Consider the following 16,212-nt stretch of genomic DNA (forward strand, 5'->3'; position numbering starts at 1 on the left):
AAAAAATACATACATATTAAAATATATATATAAATAAATAAATATATCCATCCATAACCTCACATGACATAGCTTAGTTGAGCTGTTCATTTTTTTTAGCAGTCCAGTATCTTAAGCAACTTTGAGTTTGAGAAAAGCGCTATCGAAATTCAATGTATTATTATTATTATAAATAAGCAAGTAAACATTTCCCCCGCCCCTGATGATATAGTGTACTGGCAATTTTAAAGCGTAACAAAACCCCTGGTCAGAGGCTGACTCCACCCACTGGCAATATTTGAAAAATGCAAGAAAAGTGGGCAGATCCCTACGAAGATAGAGGGGACGAACTAAGCTTGTACCAAGTGTGTGGTGAGATCCTAACAAGGGCGTGGTGATCTTGAACCTGCTTACGTCACGAGTCATTTTTTGGACCCACCATCCAATGGGAAAATTCAACTGCAGTAGCCACCGTTCAACCTGAAGAGGGCAGCACTCAGACGTTTTTAAACCATATATTGCAGTATTGAAACACTTTATATCCAAATGTCAAAAAAATTACTAAAATCAATAAACAGCACTAATAAAACATAATCCTTACAGATCATTAACTAAAAAAAGTTGGTTTGGGGTTTAGTTACTCTTTAAACACAGATGAAAGAACAGTCTAAAGATCGCCCGACACTATTGCAACCCTAGCAATGGCTATTACTGTAGCTTGAGTATTTGTTTGATAAAGATAAACAGTAAACACTGACATGAATCATATACAACTTCCTTAACAGCTGAATGGTTCATTTCCTCTGAAGTCAAGCACTTAACAATATGCTACAACACAAAATATCCCAATGTATCTCCAGGACTGTTTAGATATGCAAGACAATGTGGTAATGATAACTTCCACTGAGATGGAGGAACATTGTGAAGAGCAAATCAATCTTGGCATCAATTCTCTACTAAGAAACTGTAAACTATGAGAGAAGTAAGCCAGACCAAATGCTTGTGAAAAAATGTTATTTGTTGTATGTTTTTGAATATGAAGATGGCTGTAGCACTGCCCTCTTTTAAATCAACAGAAAGTGTCTGTGTGAGCTAAATGTGCCAACCGAACCATAGACATAGTACGGTATAGATCTCCCTGTGGACAGTCCACAACACACAACATACATGTCAATGTTTATAAAATGTATTTCAGCCACTGATCTTTATAAATGACTGGATTGCGCATAGACCATTTAACGTAAGAAGTAAAGCCACCAGAAGAGTTGGAGCGGCCATCTTGGTATTCCCAACCGGCAGATGGCATCATTGACTTGCATTCAAAATCATGATGTAAATTTACCTAGATTACAGCGTATTAGTCACACAAGATTCATTTTTAGGATACGTACTTGAATTAATTGTTAATTCTGATATTATTTGCAATGTTTATATTTTTATCGGGCGGGATAAGGGATTTATAGAAAACATTAAAGGCGGAGTGAACAATATTTGAAAAACGCTTTGGAAAAGGGAGTCAGGCCGACTACCAAAACACACCTTTAGCCAATCAGCAGTAAGGGGCGTGTCTACTAACAGACATCCTTGCCGGGGTTGTGTATGTGTGGGACAGGTCTATCAAAAAAGTCCAGATTCTTTGTGTTAGGGGCGTGTTTGTTTAGGTGATTTCAAATATCAACATTGGCTTTCAAACATTGTGCACTCCGCCTTTAATGTGAGTGTGTCTGCTGCATTCTGTTGTAATGACACAGGTGCAAATAAAGTTTAATTACATTAAGAAAATACATGGTCAGCATTATTTCTCTGAATAAGTTGTAAAGAAAACTTACATTTTATGACTTTTTATAAGCATAGCAGCATTGGGGATTGTTTTATATTGCTGAATAAACTGTTAGTTTAATCACGGTTTAAAACGTCATCTTACCCATTTTAAAATACATGCCATTAAAATCGTTAATGCAACAAAAACAGTCATGTTTAACATAACATAAATGCAGAACTTAAAGCATGATTATTTATATAGATTTCAGAATGAGCACGTTTGTGATTAATAATAAATGTGCTGCGGTCTGTCCGCTGATCTGAACCAAGCGTGCCGCACAAGCCCTGAAATGTGAAGCCAAAACGTCTCGATCGCCCCCCAGTGACTGGTCCCAGTATAGGTCATAAAGCCCGCCTCCCCATGTTATTCAATGGGACTTGAGACCAACTAAAAAAAATAATTACACTTCAATTATCTTTTTTCCGAAGCTGGTTTCTGTCATTTACTGTAGTTTTTAATCACACTGATGTAAATTCAAATGTTTGTTTTTAAAATAAGTTTGTGTTTAGTTAGTTATTTAATGATATAAAAACGGTGGTGTCACGTCATGATTGACAGCTGTGATATCGTGTGATATGCGCATTCTGCGAGAGCGAGGACGGGGTTTTGATTTCGCGGCTTTACTTCCTGCTCACTACTGCGCATGACTGGTCCCGAAATCGCTACTGCGCAGACTCAAGACCCAAGATGTCAGCGCCATATCAGGACACTGGCGGCTTCACTTTTCACCAATAAGGGAGCGAACAGGCATCGTCCATCTTTTTTTTACAGTCTATGATCTGAACCTGTAATGAAGATGAATGTATAGTAACTCACGGTGTAAAACGTAAAATGAAATAAATAACTAGTACATGCTTATCACGTTTGTGTTGAAATAATGTTATAATAAATATATAAATGGGAGACTTCAGATATAAAAACTGAGACTGGTAAAGTAGTATTTTGAAATCTGATATCACCATATTAAAGGAGTGGACACTTCAAAGATGGGGTCCAACGACTTTTTATAGTAGGAAAAAATACTATGGTAAGTCAATGGGCCCCATCTATAAAGTGGACGACTCCTTTAACTGAATAAAATGTTTGGGCATAACAATATGGCGGCGCATTAGCTTCACAATTGTGACGTCATGTGCAATCCAGTCATTTAAATAGATCTGTGGTTTCAGCGCAAAATTAAAGACAATTAAAAACACGCACCCTTCACTGTGTACAAATAACAATATTACATACTAGTGGTTAAGGGTGTCAAGATTTCGATTTTTAATCGAAATCGATCCAAATTAAGTCACAACCTTAAAGAGTAACTAAACCCTAAACCAACTTTTTTTAGTTAATGATCTGTAAGAATGGGGCTTTATTAGTGCTGTTCATTGATTTTAGTAAGTTTTTTGACATTTGGATGTAAAGTGTTTCAATACTACAATATATGGTGTAAAAACGTCTGAGTGCTGCCCTCTTCAGGTTGAACGGTGGCTACTGCAGTTGAATTTTCCTATTGGATGGTGGGTCCAAAAAATGACTCGTGACGTAAGCAGGTTCAAGATCACCACGCCCTTGTTACGATCTCACCACACACTTAGTTAGTCCCCTCTCTCTCATCTGCCCACTTTTCTTGCATTTTTCAAATATTTCCAGTGGGTGGAGTCAGGCTCTGACCAGGGGTTTAGTTACGCTTTAAACTTCGGGAAAAAAAATATGAATCGTCGATGCTGCCATGCCCCCATGTCACGTCCGGTCAGCTTGTCAAGCAGAAAACTACAGATACAGCCAGTCAAAATATAGCATGGCAGATGCAGGAAGACACCACGCGAGCTGCTCTTTATATGAGAAACAAAAAAACAGCACGCGCCTCCCGCCTTTAGCTGAACTCAATCAGAACAGAACGGCGTCTGTGCCAGGACCAGTCATTTCTCTGAACTGAGATCTGTTTAAGTTTCACAACAACTTATTTCAGTTGCTTAAGAGTTAAACATGACTTATAGGGGTATAGTCACACAATCTCGTCTGACGGTTAACTCTTTCACCGCCAGCGTTTTTAAAAAAAGTTGCCAGCCACCGCCAGCGTTTTTCATGATTTTCACCAAAGTTTAATGCCTTCCAGAAAATGTTCATCTTTAAATATATAAACATACAATATACCAAATGAAAGAACAGACCCTCTGCTTTCAAACAAAAAAAACCTTTCATCCTACCTTTAGTGGTTCTTTTGCAATCAGCTTTTGAATATGGGTAGGTTTTTGCAAAAACACCATATTTTGAGCAAAAAGCAGAGATAATTCCATTTTTGTGACGGACTTTTCATAGAGATCCCATTCAGAGTGATCTTTAAAACAGACACGGACATGCAGCAGCTTGCCATAGAGCAATTCTTCCGGTTTTAAAAAGTATCCACCTGGTGGATAATAGCGGTATTGCGGAAAGACGGAAAATCTCGTCATTGGCGGGGAAGCGTTTTCTCTTAATTGACGAGATATCTCGTCAATGGTGGGGAAAGAGTTAAGGTGCAAAGTACTGACAGATGTTCATCTGACAGGAAGTTTAGTTTAATCAGGTATGTGCGTGTACCATACTTTTCCACTGGCAGCACGACTAACATGGCAGGGCATCTCCCGGTTCAGGGTGAGAGATTATATTTCTTTAAAGTCTAGTCTAAAAAATGGCAACCTGTTCTTTCAAAAAAAAAAAAAAAAAAATCTAATCGAACCGTGACCTTAGAATCGAAAATGTTATCAAATAGAGGATTTGGAGAATCGTGACACCCCTACTAGTGGTTAAATATCTTAACTGCTTGATGCACATGTCCACATTTATTCCACTAAGCTGAAAAATGCTTAAAGGTGTAGTTCACCCAAAAAAAGGAAATTCTGTCATCATTTACTCAAATTGTTACAGACGTGTGTTCTGATCAACCGATCAAAAGCCCCTTAGACTTTCCTAGTATTCTTTTTTCTCCTATGGATGTCAGTGGGGCTTTGATTGGTTTGGTTATAAATATTCCTCAAAATATCTTGTTCAAATCTTATGAGGGTAATGTTTATAAAGACAGCTCAGGTATACAGTATGGTGTCTATTTTTATACTGAAGACAACACAGGCTGCCAGCTGAATGAGACACAGTAATGAAGCAGCCCACATGATCGTGTCCAACATTACACATTAACTTTAACAAGAGAGCTTTATAACGCACTACAACAAACTCTTGAGGCATTTGTTCATTAGCAGTGTATCAACATTCCAGCTGGATCAGACACAGTATACAAGTCTAACGCAAACAGATGCTCGGAGCTAAAACTTCAGATAGAAAAACTGATTTGGTCTTGCCAAAATGATCTTAAGATCTTTATCAGAACTGTGTGGTAGTGGGCAGTAAAACAGAAGAGAAGAGAATAAATATATAATCCTTGTTCTGGCAGAAAGAGATGCTTCATAACGTGTTTAGTGTTGCTGCCATCTCTCCTACACATCCAAAGATACTCTGATGAAAAATGTAGGACAGAGAAACCGATGGAGAAGAAGATGAACAGATCACGAGTCTTTATCCTAAAGGTCAGTGACCCTGAGCATACACTTGAAATCAACACTTGCTTAATCTTTACATTTAACTGCACAATGATCGAGACAACACTAAAGACGCTTTCCTAGGGCTGCGACTAACAATAATTTTTATAATCGATTAATCTGACAATTATTGTTTTTCGATTAACCGACTAATCAGCTAAAAAATTATCAATTATAATAACTAAATAAGGCACACAAATAGGGTATTCGCATGTAGATGTTTTAAGATAACCCCTCTCTGGGAAACCACCCCATAATCTTTCTGATTTTGATATTTTAAGCCTTAAATAAAGAAAAGTTGGGCATTTTTTAAATCGTAAAAACATCTTTAAATGTCAAAATATCAACAAACAAAACGAATTGAGTCCTCAAGAGTGATGGTGAGGAAATTTTGCCACAGATTAATAAACTCATTTTAATCTTCAGCTTTAGACCTTGATGACGAGTTGTAACATTATTCGTTATGTAAGGAATAATTGACAACGGGCCATTGAATTATTTGAAAATAATGCACACCCAAGGTGCAATGCGGCACAACGCGAAGCATTACTTTCAAATAATTCAAAGGACCGGAGTCAATTATTCCTCTTATACCACGGTTACCAAAAACATTGCTCTGGTGCCTATTTTTAAGACATTTGACAATTAAGGTGTGCGGTTATCAGAAATCAATGCATACCCACAGAACATTTCTCAGCCAATCAGAATACAGCATTCAACAGACCCATGGTATAATAACAAAATAAATAATCCATTATGATATGAAAGTGCTATACATTCATTAGCCCTATTCGGACGGGATTAGTTTTACAGGGGGACCTCTGAGAAAATCGTGCTTCTCAGAGGTCCTCTGTGTTTTTAATCCCATCCGAATCGGCCATGTCTGTGTTTTTCTCTGACGACCTCCGTAAGAATTCCAGAGCAATTTACCTACTGTTTTTCGCCGAACACAGAGGTCCTCTGAGAAATTTAATCCCGTCCGGATGCAAATGTCTGTGTTTGCCCGCAATATCTTTTGAAAACGCGGTTCATTTCGTGTTTTGGCCAACGTGATCTGCCGTAAGGTCTTACTAATGCGCGTATATTTTATTTCCTGAGTCCCATTCATTCAGATATGGATGTTTTAACGCATTCGGCAAAATAAAATAATTAAATCAAGACGAGCTGAATATCAAACACTGTTAAGACTGGCCATCATTAACGTTATAAGAAACTCCGTTCAAAGTTGTTCAACTCCGGAATAGTAATGTTAATTAATAAAGATAATAAATTGTTATTAATCATTATTGTTTCATTTCTTTGGGTTTATTATAAGCAGACAGTTATATAAAACACGTAGGCTAACGTTACTTTAGTAGAATTTGTATATTTTATTTTGATTTGTTAAAATTACATTTATAAATTACATGTTCTGTCATAATTTTACATTTAAAGCAAAATATTAAACATTACAAACACGCGTATCCAGAGCACGTGCTCTTCTGCAACGCCCAAATGCATGAAACAGACAATCCCATCTCTGGAATAGCCTGCATCATTTTAATCCCGTCCGAATCGGTACATAAAATCACAGACGTCCTGGGGGACACGTTGAAACTCAAACGTTGTTTGGAAAACTAATCCAGTCCGAATAGTGCTATTGTTACAGTAATAAAAATCCTCCTTACTTCAAAACAAAAAGAATTGCTGTCAGAGTTGCCAGAGCCGCATAACAAATTCATCCCAATGGCCATTCAAAATAAGTCCAAAAGCATCCCAATGACTTTGTTTTCATAGCCCAAAAAAACCCAACTTCTAAACCAAATGCTTTGATCTTTAACCTTCAGAAAAGCATCAACCTGCGAAAATGAAGCCCAATTAAGAACTCTGCTGAAAGGCTGAGGACCTGGCAACATTGCCATGCTTTTAACCAAACTGGTCGTGCGGTAAGAAAAGCAGCTGATAAACATGCAGCTCACGTTGTATAAAGAAAAAGTCACACAGCTCGCGCTGTATAAAGAAAATGTGCCTGACTTTGAGCAAGCAGCTCTCAAAAATGTATTCTTACAGATTTCCCACAAGCAGCCTGCTGTCAGGTATAAAATGTGTTGTACGGTCTCTAAAGTGAGTGGATGAGACATCACACCTCATTACACATCTCTCTCATTCTGGATTTATATGGCAGGTGGGTCATTGTTAACAGCTTACAGTAAAGCTCCTAAACTACATTACTGAACGAAATTTACTGTATAATTATTGTACATTTATCGAACATTGCAGTATTTGAAACCGCAACATTAAAATGTTAAAGCAATAAACTCTGCAAAAACCTTTGTGCCTAACAATAGCTCAGAACTAGGGATGAAATCTGTAATCTGATTGGTCCACAAGTTTCCAGACTATTAAATAATCTTCTATAAAGGTCACGGCTATTAACTAGCTTATATGTTGGGATGATTCCTACATTACTTTGCAAAGGAGTAGTTATGGCCTACAGTATACAGAAAAAAACTGAAATATTGTTGACACTTTATTTTCAGTTTTCAATTGTTTAAAGTAACTTTTCTTCTTTCTGAAACAAATGGCACAGTGCTCTTCATTTCTTATTATTTCAATTTTCAAATGTGCTCATATAATATTATTGGTACACTGACTAGACTACTACATTTTTCATCTCATGACCGTCACACAAGATCCCATTACAACATATATTACATTTGTTACAAAATCCAAAAGAGTATACGTCACGCAACTCCAGCATGTGAGATGAAAGATAAAACAACCTCTCAGAAAATGAAGGACAGCTGAATTAATCACATATATCAAACTAATTATTCAACTCTATCTGGATTACAACATACAGACAATTGAGAAATGAATCCGACTCCTGCAAGATAAATGCTGCCTTTTCAAGAAACAAAGTGGAGTTTTGAGCAACGAATGCAAAATATGGCGCTCTCCATTGCATAGTAGCCCACTGGTTGGGTCAAGCTTACTTTTGGGGGCTTTTCCACTGAGTACAGTATATAGTACCCGATACTTTTTAGTACCACATCGGTTGCGGGTCTAATCGAGCTGAGCTGATACAATACTAAAACGTGATGTGAAAGCATTGTAGATCACTGATTGGTCAGAGAGAATCATCACTACAAGCATCAACGCTAAATGCAAGATTAGCTTTATCTTCGTGCTAGGCTGGTTAAAGTGAAGTGAGCTGACACAACCTGACCCGTGGGGTACTTTGCAATAGAAAAGTTCAAATATATTCACGTTGAGTCTACCAGACTATAAGACTTCTTTCCTATTTAATATTGAGATGATACTGCACTTTAATGTTAGGAAATAGTTTAAGAGCGCAGAGAGAGAGAGAGAGAGATAGTGAGGGGAATAACAGGCAAACAGGCTAAACATTCAACTGAATTGCTTTTTGAGGTGTTGCCGTCAGCACATTTTCAAACATTCTTCAGTGACCGAACTGCAAAAACACTTATCTCTCTGCCAGTTGACAGGAGCTTTTCAAAAGAGACTCGAGTCCAATCAGACAGGGAGGACTAAGAAGAGTCCAGGACAGCGTAGCCATGGGAAGAATGGAGGATATTGTTGGAGTGAAATTACATTAGCAGACTATAAAATGTCCTGACGGCGCAGCGAGAGCTGAATGTTGCTGGGATATTTGGACATCTTATGAAGGGAAATTTGACTTTTTAAAGAAACAGTTCACATTTTGGACCAATATGAAAATCCATAACTGGCATACAGAGCGTACAAAGTAAAAGTGCAGTAACCTATAGTTCAGTGGTCTCCAACATGGTGCCCGCACGGAGTCTGTGAGTCGCCCAACAAAGCACATTATATTAATAGCCTCGATTTTAATATTTATTCATTACATATTTTTATATTAGCTTGACTTCTTTTATGTTTGTTAACATTTTAAACAATGATAAAACATATTAACAAGTACAATAAAATAAAGTAAACGTTTTGAGTAGAAAAAAAGCATTATTTGGCATTTACTACACAAAGCCGTATTTCACTGATTGTCAGTGAACTATGGCTTTGTGTAGTAAATGCTGCTCCATCTGAAAGCAGGTGATGGAGATTTACTGGCTTTACTGACGAGATGCAAATGACAATCACATGTGAATTATCGTGCAGCCCTAGAGTAGACTATATAAAAAAGTAGCCTCCCAGATTGTTTTATCTATTATGGGAGCACTTGCTGACAAAAAGGTTGGAGACCCCTGCTATAGATATATAATCTGAGCGTATCAAAACCTAGTGAGCCGTCTATCTGTACAGCTTTTCTCAGCCTCCTACTGTAATAATATTAAACAAAATTACTAGGGTTGGGTATCGTTTTAATTTTAGGGATTCCAATGCATATTCCGCTTGTCGATTCCTGCTTCCGATTCCAATAATTAGTAAGAGAAAAAAGCAAATATTTTCAAGAATTTTTTAAAATTCTTGCCACATTTAGTCTATAACCTGTTGGCTGTTACAAAATTAAATTTTTAAAAGTGGCAGAATAAATTATGCAAATTGATATAATTTTAAATAAACTATGTTGTCCTGTGGCTGCCTATTTTTATTGTGATTGCTATAAAAAACCAAGTAAACAAAAGTGATCAGTCTTAAAAAGAAATGTCAGTTTATCCAGAATTATGCGGCTTTAATTGGAAGGTGAATCTGTGTTTTGTACCAGAGTGTGAGACACTGCTATTGCTAATATTAGCTGTATCTTGTAGCTGTATGAGGACTCGCAGCTGGGAGATTTAAACACTGTACAATCCTTCAAATTAACGCTGTGTTTCATAATATTAGAGGTATTTCCTCCCTTACACAAAAGATCCTTACCACATGTACTGCATTTGGCAATACTACAGTCTATTTTCACAAAGTTTAAAGGCAGAGTGCACGATTTCTGAAAACGCTTTGGTAAAGAGAGTCGGGACGACTACCAAAACACACTTGTAGCCAATCAGCAGTAAGGGGCGTGGGTTGCGTATTGGCGGATCTATCAAAAAAGTCCAGATTCTATTGGGGTAGGGGCGTGTTTGTTTAGGTGATTTCAAATGTCAACATTGGCTTTCAGAGATCATGCACCCTGCCATTAACCAAACATTTGAACGTTTGCTGCAGTCAGTCATAGTGCCGAGTGTAATGCATGTACTACTGCGAAGGTTGGTCACAGGTCCTGGCAGATAGATACAACAACTGTAAAAAGCTCGCTACTGATTGCTGTGCAAAAATGAAGTCAGGAATCGATAAACAGAATCAAAATGCACGCGCCATATCAATTCCCTGTTTTTTTACCCAACCCTCAAAATAACACTGTAATTTCTATAGAAATTTTTACAGTGTATTACTGGTAGCTGTTTCCTAGTTACTTACTGTAGATTTTAATTCATGTAATTTACTGGGAACATGTTTGTTCGAAGTTAAATGAACATTAACAAGTATTTATCTTTACAAAATAAAACTATAACAGCCTCATGCAAAGCATTCTGGAAAATAAAATCTGAAGGAAAAAAACAGAAAAAGGATGATGAGGATTTCTGGTTCCTGGTTCATTTTCACGTTTAGCGGCATGTTGTGTAAATAGCAAATGCATTTGCGCCCATGGGCATTCTGGTCTTAAAACGAGGTATGTTCGGGCGCATTGTTGGCGTGTTGCTTTTTTGTGGCAACTAAAAAAGACTACGCCATTGACCAACAAAAATCTGGTCTAAAGTCTAAAGTCAATGGCGCAACAGTGTTTTTGTTATTGAATGAGCTCGTTAGTAATATGAGCCTATAAACGGGACAATGCGGGTTTGCTTATCACACACATGGATGCGTAGCAGCACAAAAAAACTTTAAAATATGAAAAATTAAAGCATTAAAATGTAAAGATTATTATTGAGTCTCTTTGACATAAATGAGTCAAATGCATCTGTTTTTAAATGTTTTTTAAATGCTACCCCATGGATTTATTGTATTTGATGACTCTGTACCTGTGGATATGATGAGATGAGAAACATTTTAAGTAATGCTTTTTTAAAAATCCATGGCACTGTCCGAGTGCTGAAACGGCTCTCCGCACGTTTGTCAATTCATTATCTCTTTTTTGTATTTTTAGAGTACAAACCTTTTCTTGCATATTTGCAAATTATTTTATGAGATTACATTGATTATGTAGGATATAAATACATTTACAGCAATTAAAAGCCTGCTATTTTACTTCCATGACTGAAAGAAAACGGCTTTTGAAGGTTTAAACCAAAAAATAATAGTTTCAATACAAATAAAAGCAACACAATTATTTAACATTATTCTTAAACTGTTGGTCTTCTTCCTCCACTTAGTTTTTCAGTTAAAGTCCGTCATCTAAATAGGGATTAGACATAGCACCAGGTGCGACTTGCTTTTAAATGGGGTTAAGAGCTGAAACTCTCATTGGTTTATTGCACGTTACGCCCAAAACACACCCATTACCCATTACGAAAATAGGAACAACCACATTGGCGCATAAACTATTTTTCCTGTCGTTAAATTAGCAAAAGTGGGTTCTGACACACCTGTTTAGACCATGCACTTAGATCGTTAAAATAGGGCCCAAAGACTTGTTAAGGTTCATTTAACTTTAAACAAACTGTTCCCAGTAAATAACATCAATTTAAATCTACAGTAAGTTACTGGGAAACAGCTGCATAACTACAGTACATTTTTTACAGTGTATGTTTGCCATTTTTGGCACATACAAGAATACTACGGCATGTGTAGTGCATCTGATTAAGAAACATTCTGTCAAAATAAGCAAAAGTAATAGGGATAAGAGACCGTGTTACATTTGAATGAGACAAGTTCATATGGACCGTTTTCAGAGCCTTTCTAGGTAGGCAGCTCACTAGATCCAAAAACACGATCACAAACGATTATAAGTTGATAACGTATCAAACCTTTGATGCGGAGTCCTTGGAGTCGTTGAGATTGTCCTGTAGGAATGAATGGAGATGACAGATGAGCTGGAGAGGAGATGGCACACAGCAGGAGAAAGGATGGGGGGAGGCTGGCGCTGGCCGTCACTCAACACATCCCCCTAAAGACCTTCAAAGACTAGAACTTTCACATGGTTAGAGACGAAGAGACTGGACTACCGGAGCCTAAGGTCAGTCTGTACTGAGCTACCTCAACTTAAACCTGCTTGATGATGGTCACTGCATTAAAGATACATCTCTTATCTTTGGTCTAAAATAGAGCAAACATTCATTAACTTAACTTTGGGGGTATATGAAAATCATAAAACAAATCTAAACTCAGCTAGGTTTCATAAATGAAGGGCACTGGAATATGAGGAGGAGGTCATGTACACTTTGGTCTTGCTCACAGACAAATGCAAGCAGATCCCTCTGGGAAGGCTATGCCCACACACTTTTCCCGGTTGGCTTTATCTTTACGGCGTAGCTGCTGGAGACGCGTCTGGATGCCGAAGAGGGGCTGTTTGCTGGGCGTGTGTACGTCTCTCGACGAGCCATTTCCACAGCGGCACACCGACAAACACCGCAAGCCCTCCAGAGCAATTAAGGCGCTCAAAAATCAGCGAGGACCGGAAAAGCAAGCAGGAGTGCTGAAGAGGAGCATATCCTTGCCGGGAATTCCAAGATCAGTGACTCAGCGAGACAAAAATCCAGATCTTCCAGCTGTCACAGACATCTGATGCTACATTCAGGATATCTTCCAGCAAAATCATTCTCTCTTCTTCGCATTAAGTAAAAAAAAAACGAGGGTGATTTTTATCTATGTTTCCTTATTACTTCTGCTTTCTCCGCATGTAATGTGCTACGGTTTCAAAAAAATCAAAATGGAGGGCCACTTACGAAAATAGACATCTATATTTACAATCTTACAAAAAAGTATGCACGTTACACAAAAACAACATTTTAGGCACTTGGGTAGATTCTCTTAGCATGTAAAAAAAACCTTCTATATGATCAAAAAATTAAGTATGTGCCAGAAGTCCTTTTTTGTCAAAAAAATCTGACGTCTACGGAAAAAATTGATTTACAAAAATAGTCCATAAGCTGCAAAATTCCCCCCACTGCTCTCCTACAACGGATGGGCTCCAGAGGTCTCCTCTCACACTCCTCGGGTGACGTAGATGGACGTGGAAGGTTTGGAAAAGCACGTGATTCTCCGACAGGTAGGGACAAGAGGAAAGAAGTGTACAGCTCTCCTCAGGCCATACTAACCTTAACTGCAGAGGAGTGCGACGGTGACGAGTGCGTGTCAACCTTTCGTCTTTTTTGCTCTGGATGGGAAAGAAACGCGAGGCGGTCAGTTTATAGCATATTTGGTTTTGATGTTAGATAAAGGTGCTTATAAAGAATGCTTACCCCGCTCAGATTCAACCCCATCAGATCTGGGCGTGAGAGACTTCAGACCTCCGACCCCAGCGGTCTTCTCCACCTTGCCGCTTTCCTTTGTCTTGCTGTCGTTGGACACGTCACGTTCTTTCTCCGCAGATTTCCCATCATTCTTGCTCTTCTCTTCTTTCTTGTCCTCCTTCCTCTTGTCCTTATCAGCCTTGGGCGTCTTCTCTTTGCCGTCGATGGGTTTCTCCTCCTTCTGTTTGTCCTTCCCTCCTGTTTTGGCCTCTGGAGTGTTTGCTGGGTTCTTCTCCTTTTTCTCCTTCTTCTCCTTCACTGTCTTTTCTTTATCCTCCTTCTCTTTGATCCCTTTAGTGCTGTGAACAGAGCAGGTAAAAACTGAAGGCTTAATATTAACAAATGTGTGTCCAATGCACACCAGTACTTGGTGACCAAATATGCTTTTATTCCAAAATGTTGATTTCATGCTGAGTAAGCCAGGCCTTGAAACCAGGTAATACAATTTGAATTTGATCAATTTTAGTTTACAAACCAAAAATATGAAGTAATGAATGTAAGCTTTTAGTTAGAACGTGATCGTTTCAATTAAAATGGCTGTATATTTGACTCATTTGCTTCTCCTGCAACCAAGCAAAATGATGAACCTCCTGACTGGGTCCATTATTAAAGCGGCGCACATCATGACCTCTCTGGCCTCTCATCTCGGGTGAATTACATATGCCTGACTTGGGCACTTTTCCTGAACCCTGAGAAACTCATTCTATTCACACCATTCCTGAATGGAAATGAATAGGGACATCGCTTGCCAGTGTCGCCACGCGACATTCATTGAAGTATTTCTTTCAAAATGATGTTTTACACAGCCAATTTGATGGGCAACCACGGTGCGATTGTGCGTCGTAACAGCCGTGCCTTTCGGAGGCTGTTCCTTTCAAGACGTTTCTCTCTGCAATTGCTCAATTTAATAGAATTGTAACAGGATTCTTGCCTGGAACGCTCTTCAATTTGATTACACAGTTCATAAGGAAGGTAGACTTTGATAAAGGATTGATTTATTTGGAGAGTAGTTTGAAATAATAAGCCCCAGCTAAACTTTCACACCTCAGGGCTTCAACTTTTAATAACATTATATAAGAGATGAGAGCAGTTCATCATTCTCTGCTTCGGCTGCACGCTAGCGAGGTTGTGAGGCGCAGGGACTCGGCCCTCGGTCGAGGTACCTGTTAGGCGTGCTGCCTCCGTTGCTGCTCGCTTTGTTTGCAGCGCTGCTGGTTTTGCTGGCAGTTTTCTGCGCCGCCTGCGATTTCTCCTTGGATTTATCTGCAAATACACAAAGCCAGTACGTCACAACAGGGCAGACCTTCATTATTTAGGCCATAGTTTATAAAATAAGACAATATCATTTAAAGCCCGGGATACACTGCACGATTTCTAGCCGTCCCAGACGAAAGATTACCATCGTGGTGATTTCTGTGATCGTGGCTCTTAATCGGAGGTCTTATGTCAAACAGTGAGAGAGGTTCAAAGACGGACGTTTTCCCAGTTTTGCTAACAAAAATAGCCTACGATAGTTTTCTGACAGTGTCAGAAATTCAGCCTGATCAACGCAAAGTGCGTTTGCTGCTACGCCCTTGTGTATGAGTATTTGTCCACATTAGCGCATGCTAACGACGTTGAGCTAACGTGAGTCACAACCTCCAATTTAATAGGTGTCATTATCGCACAGTCTACATGCTTGTCGTACCCAAGTTTAAACAATCCATGTCACACAGATCGCAAAAATCCTGAGGTATTGCAAAAAGTTAACCATAAATATACACTGTATTATATAAATCAATAACACTATTAAATCTGCTTAACAATCAAGCAAAATAAATGGTGGTTTTGACAAAGGTCATTTTTCTAAAACCGTGATTGATGTCACTCCATTCATATATGTACTGCTAAGCATATTAAGCATGCAGGGAAATTGCCTGCTACCTTCATGTGCCACTAAAAGTTCATTCAAAGTAAATGAAACCAGAGACTGTGCTTCATATAAAATGAATTATTGAAACAGGCCCAACATCACCCAAGATGAAAGTGAAAAGGGTGATGAGATGCGACACACTGGGTATTTTACAGCAGTGAGATACAACACATGAACTGTTGCATACTGTATACAAAAACTGTATTTGTCTAAGCGATTGCGATTTTAAGAACGGTTGTATACATACACACTGAGAGTTTGTCAACTATGATCAAACAAAATGTTACCACTTGTAATACCGCCTGTTAATAGACGTAATATAAATGATGTAAAGATGACCACAATAACAGGTTAGCATTAGGGGCTGGGCGATATGGCCAAAAAAAAATATCATGAAAATGTTTTCCATATCAGTCGATATCGATAATTATAATGATAAATGACAAATGGTTTTAAACTACTTTTTATTCAGAAAATGACAAATACTAAAATCTTGTTTTCCTTTTCAGGCATTTGTATTAATAAATGAAAACATAT

General features: G+C 38.2%; 1 protein-coding gene across 1 annotated transcript in view; it reads right to left on the minus strand.

Annotated features, from left to right (window-relative positions):
* Positions 1–16,212, minus strand: part of thoc2 (THO complex 2) — an 87,625-nt gene that overhangs the window by 6,237 nt on the left and 65,176 nt on the right. Inside the window, exons 30-33 of the mRNA XM_065267982.2 lie at positions 14,927–15,026; positions 13,713–14,062; positions 13,569–13,627; positions 12,279–12,314 (exon numbers count right to left, since the gene is read on the minus strand). Of these exons, the coding sequence (XP_065124054.1) occupies positions 12,279–12,314; positions 13,569–13,627; positions 13,713–14,062; positions 14,927–15,026 (545 nt within the window). The remainder of the gene's footprint in view (positions 1–12,278; positions 12,315–13,568; positions 13,628–13,712; positions 14,063–14,926; positions 15,027–16,212) is intronic.

This window comes from Paramisgurnus dabryanus, chromosome 16 (genome assembly GCF_030506205.2).
Source record: "Paramisgurnus dabryanus chromosome 16, PD_genome_1.1, whole genome shotgun sequence".
Taxonomy (NCBI): domain Eukaryota; kingdom Metazoa; phylum Chordata; class Actinopteri; order Cypriniformes; family Cobitidae; genus Paramisgurnus; species Paramisgurnus dabryanus.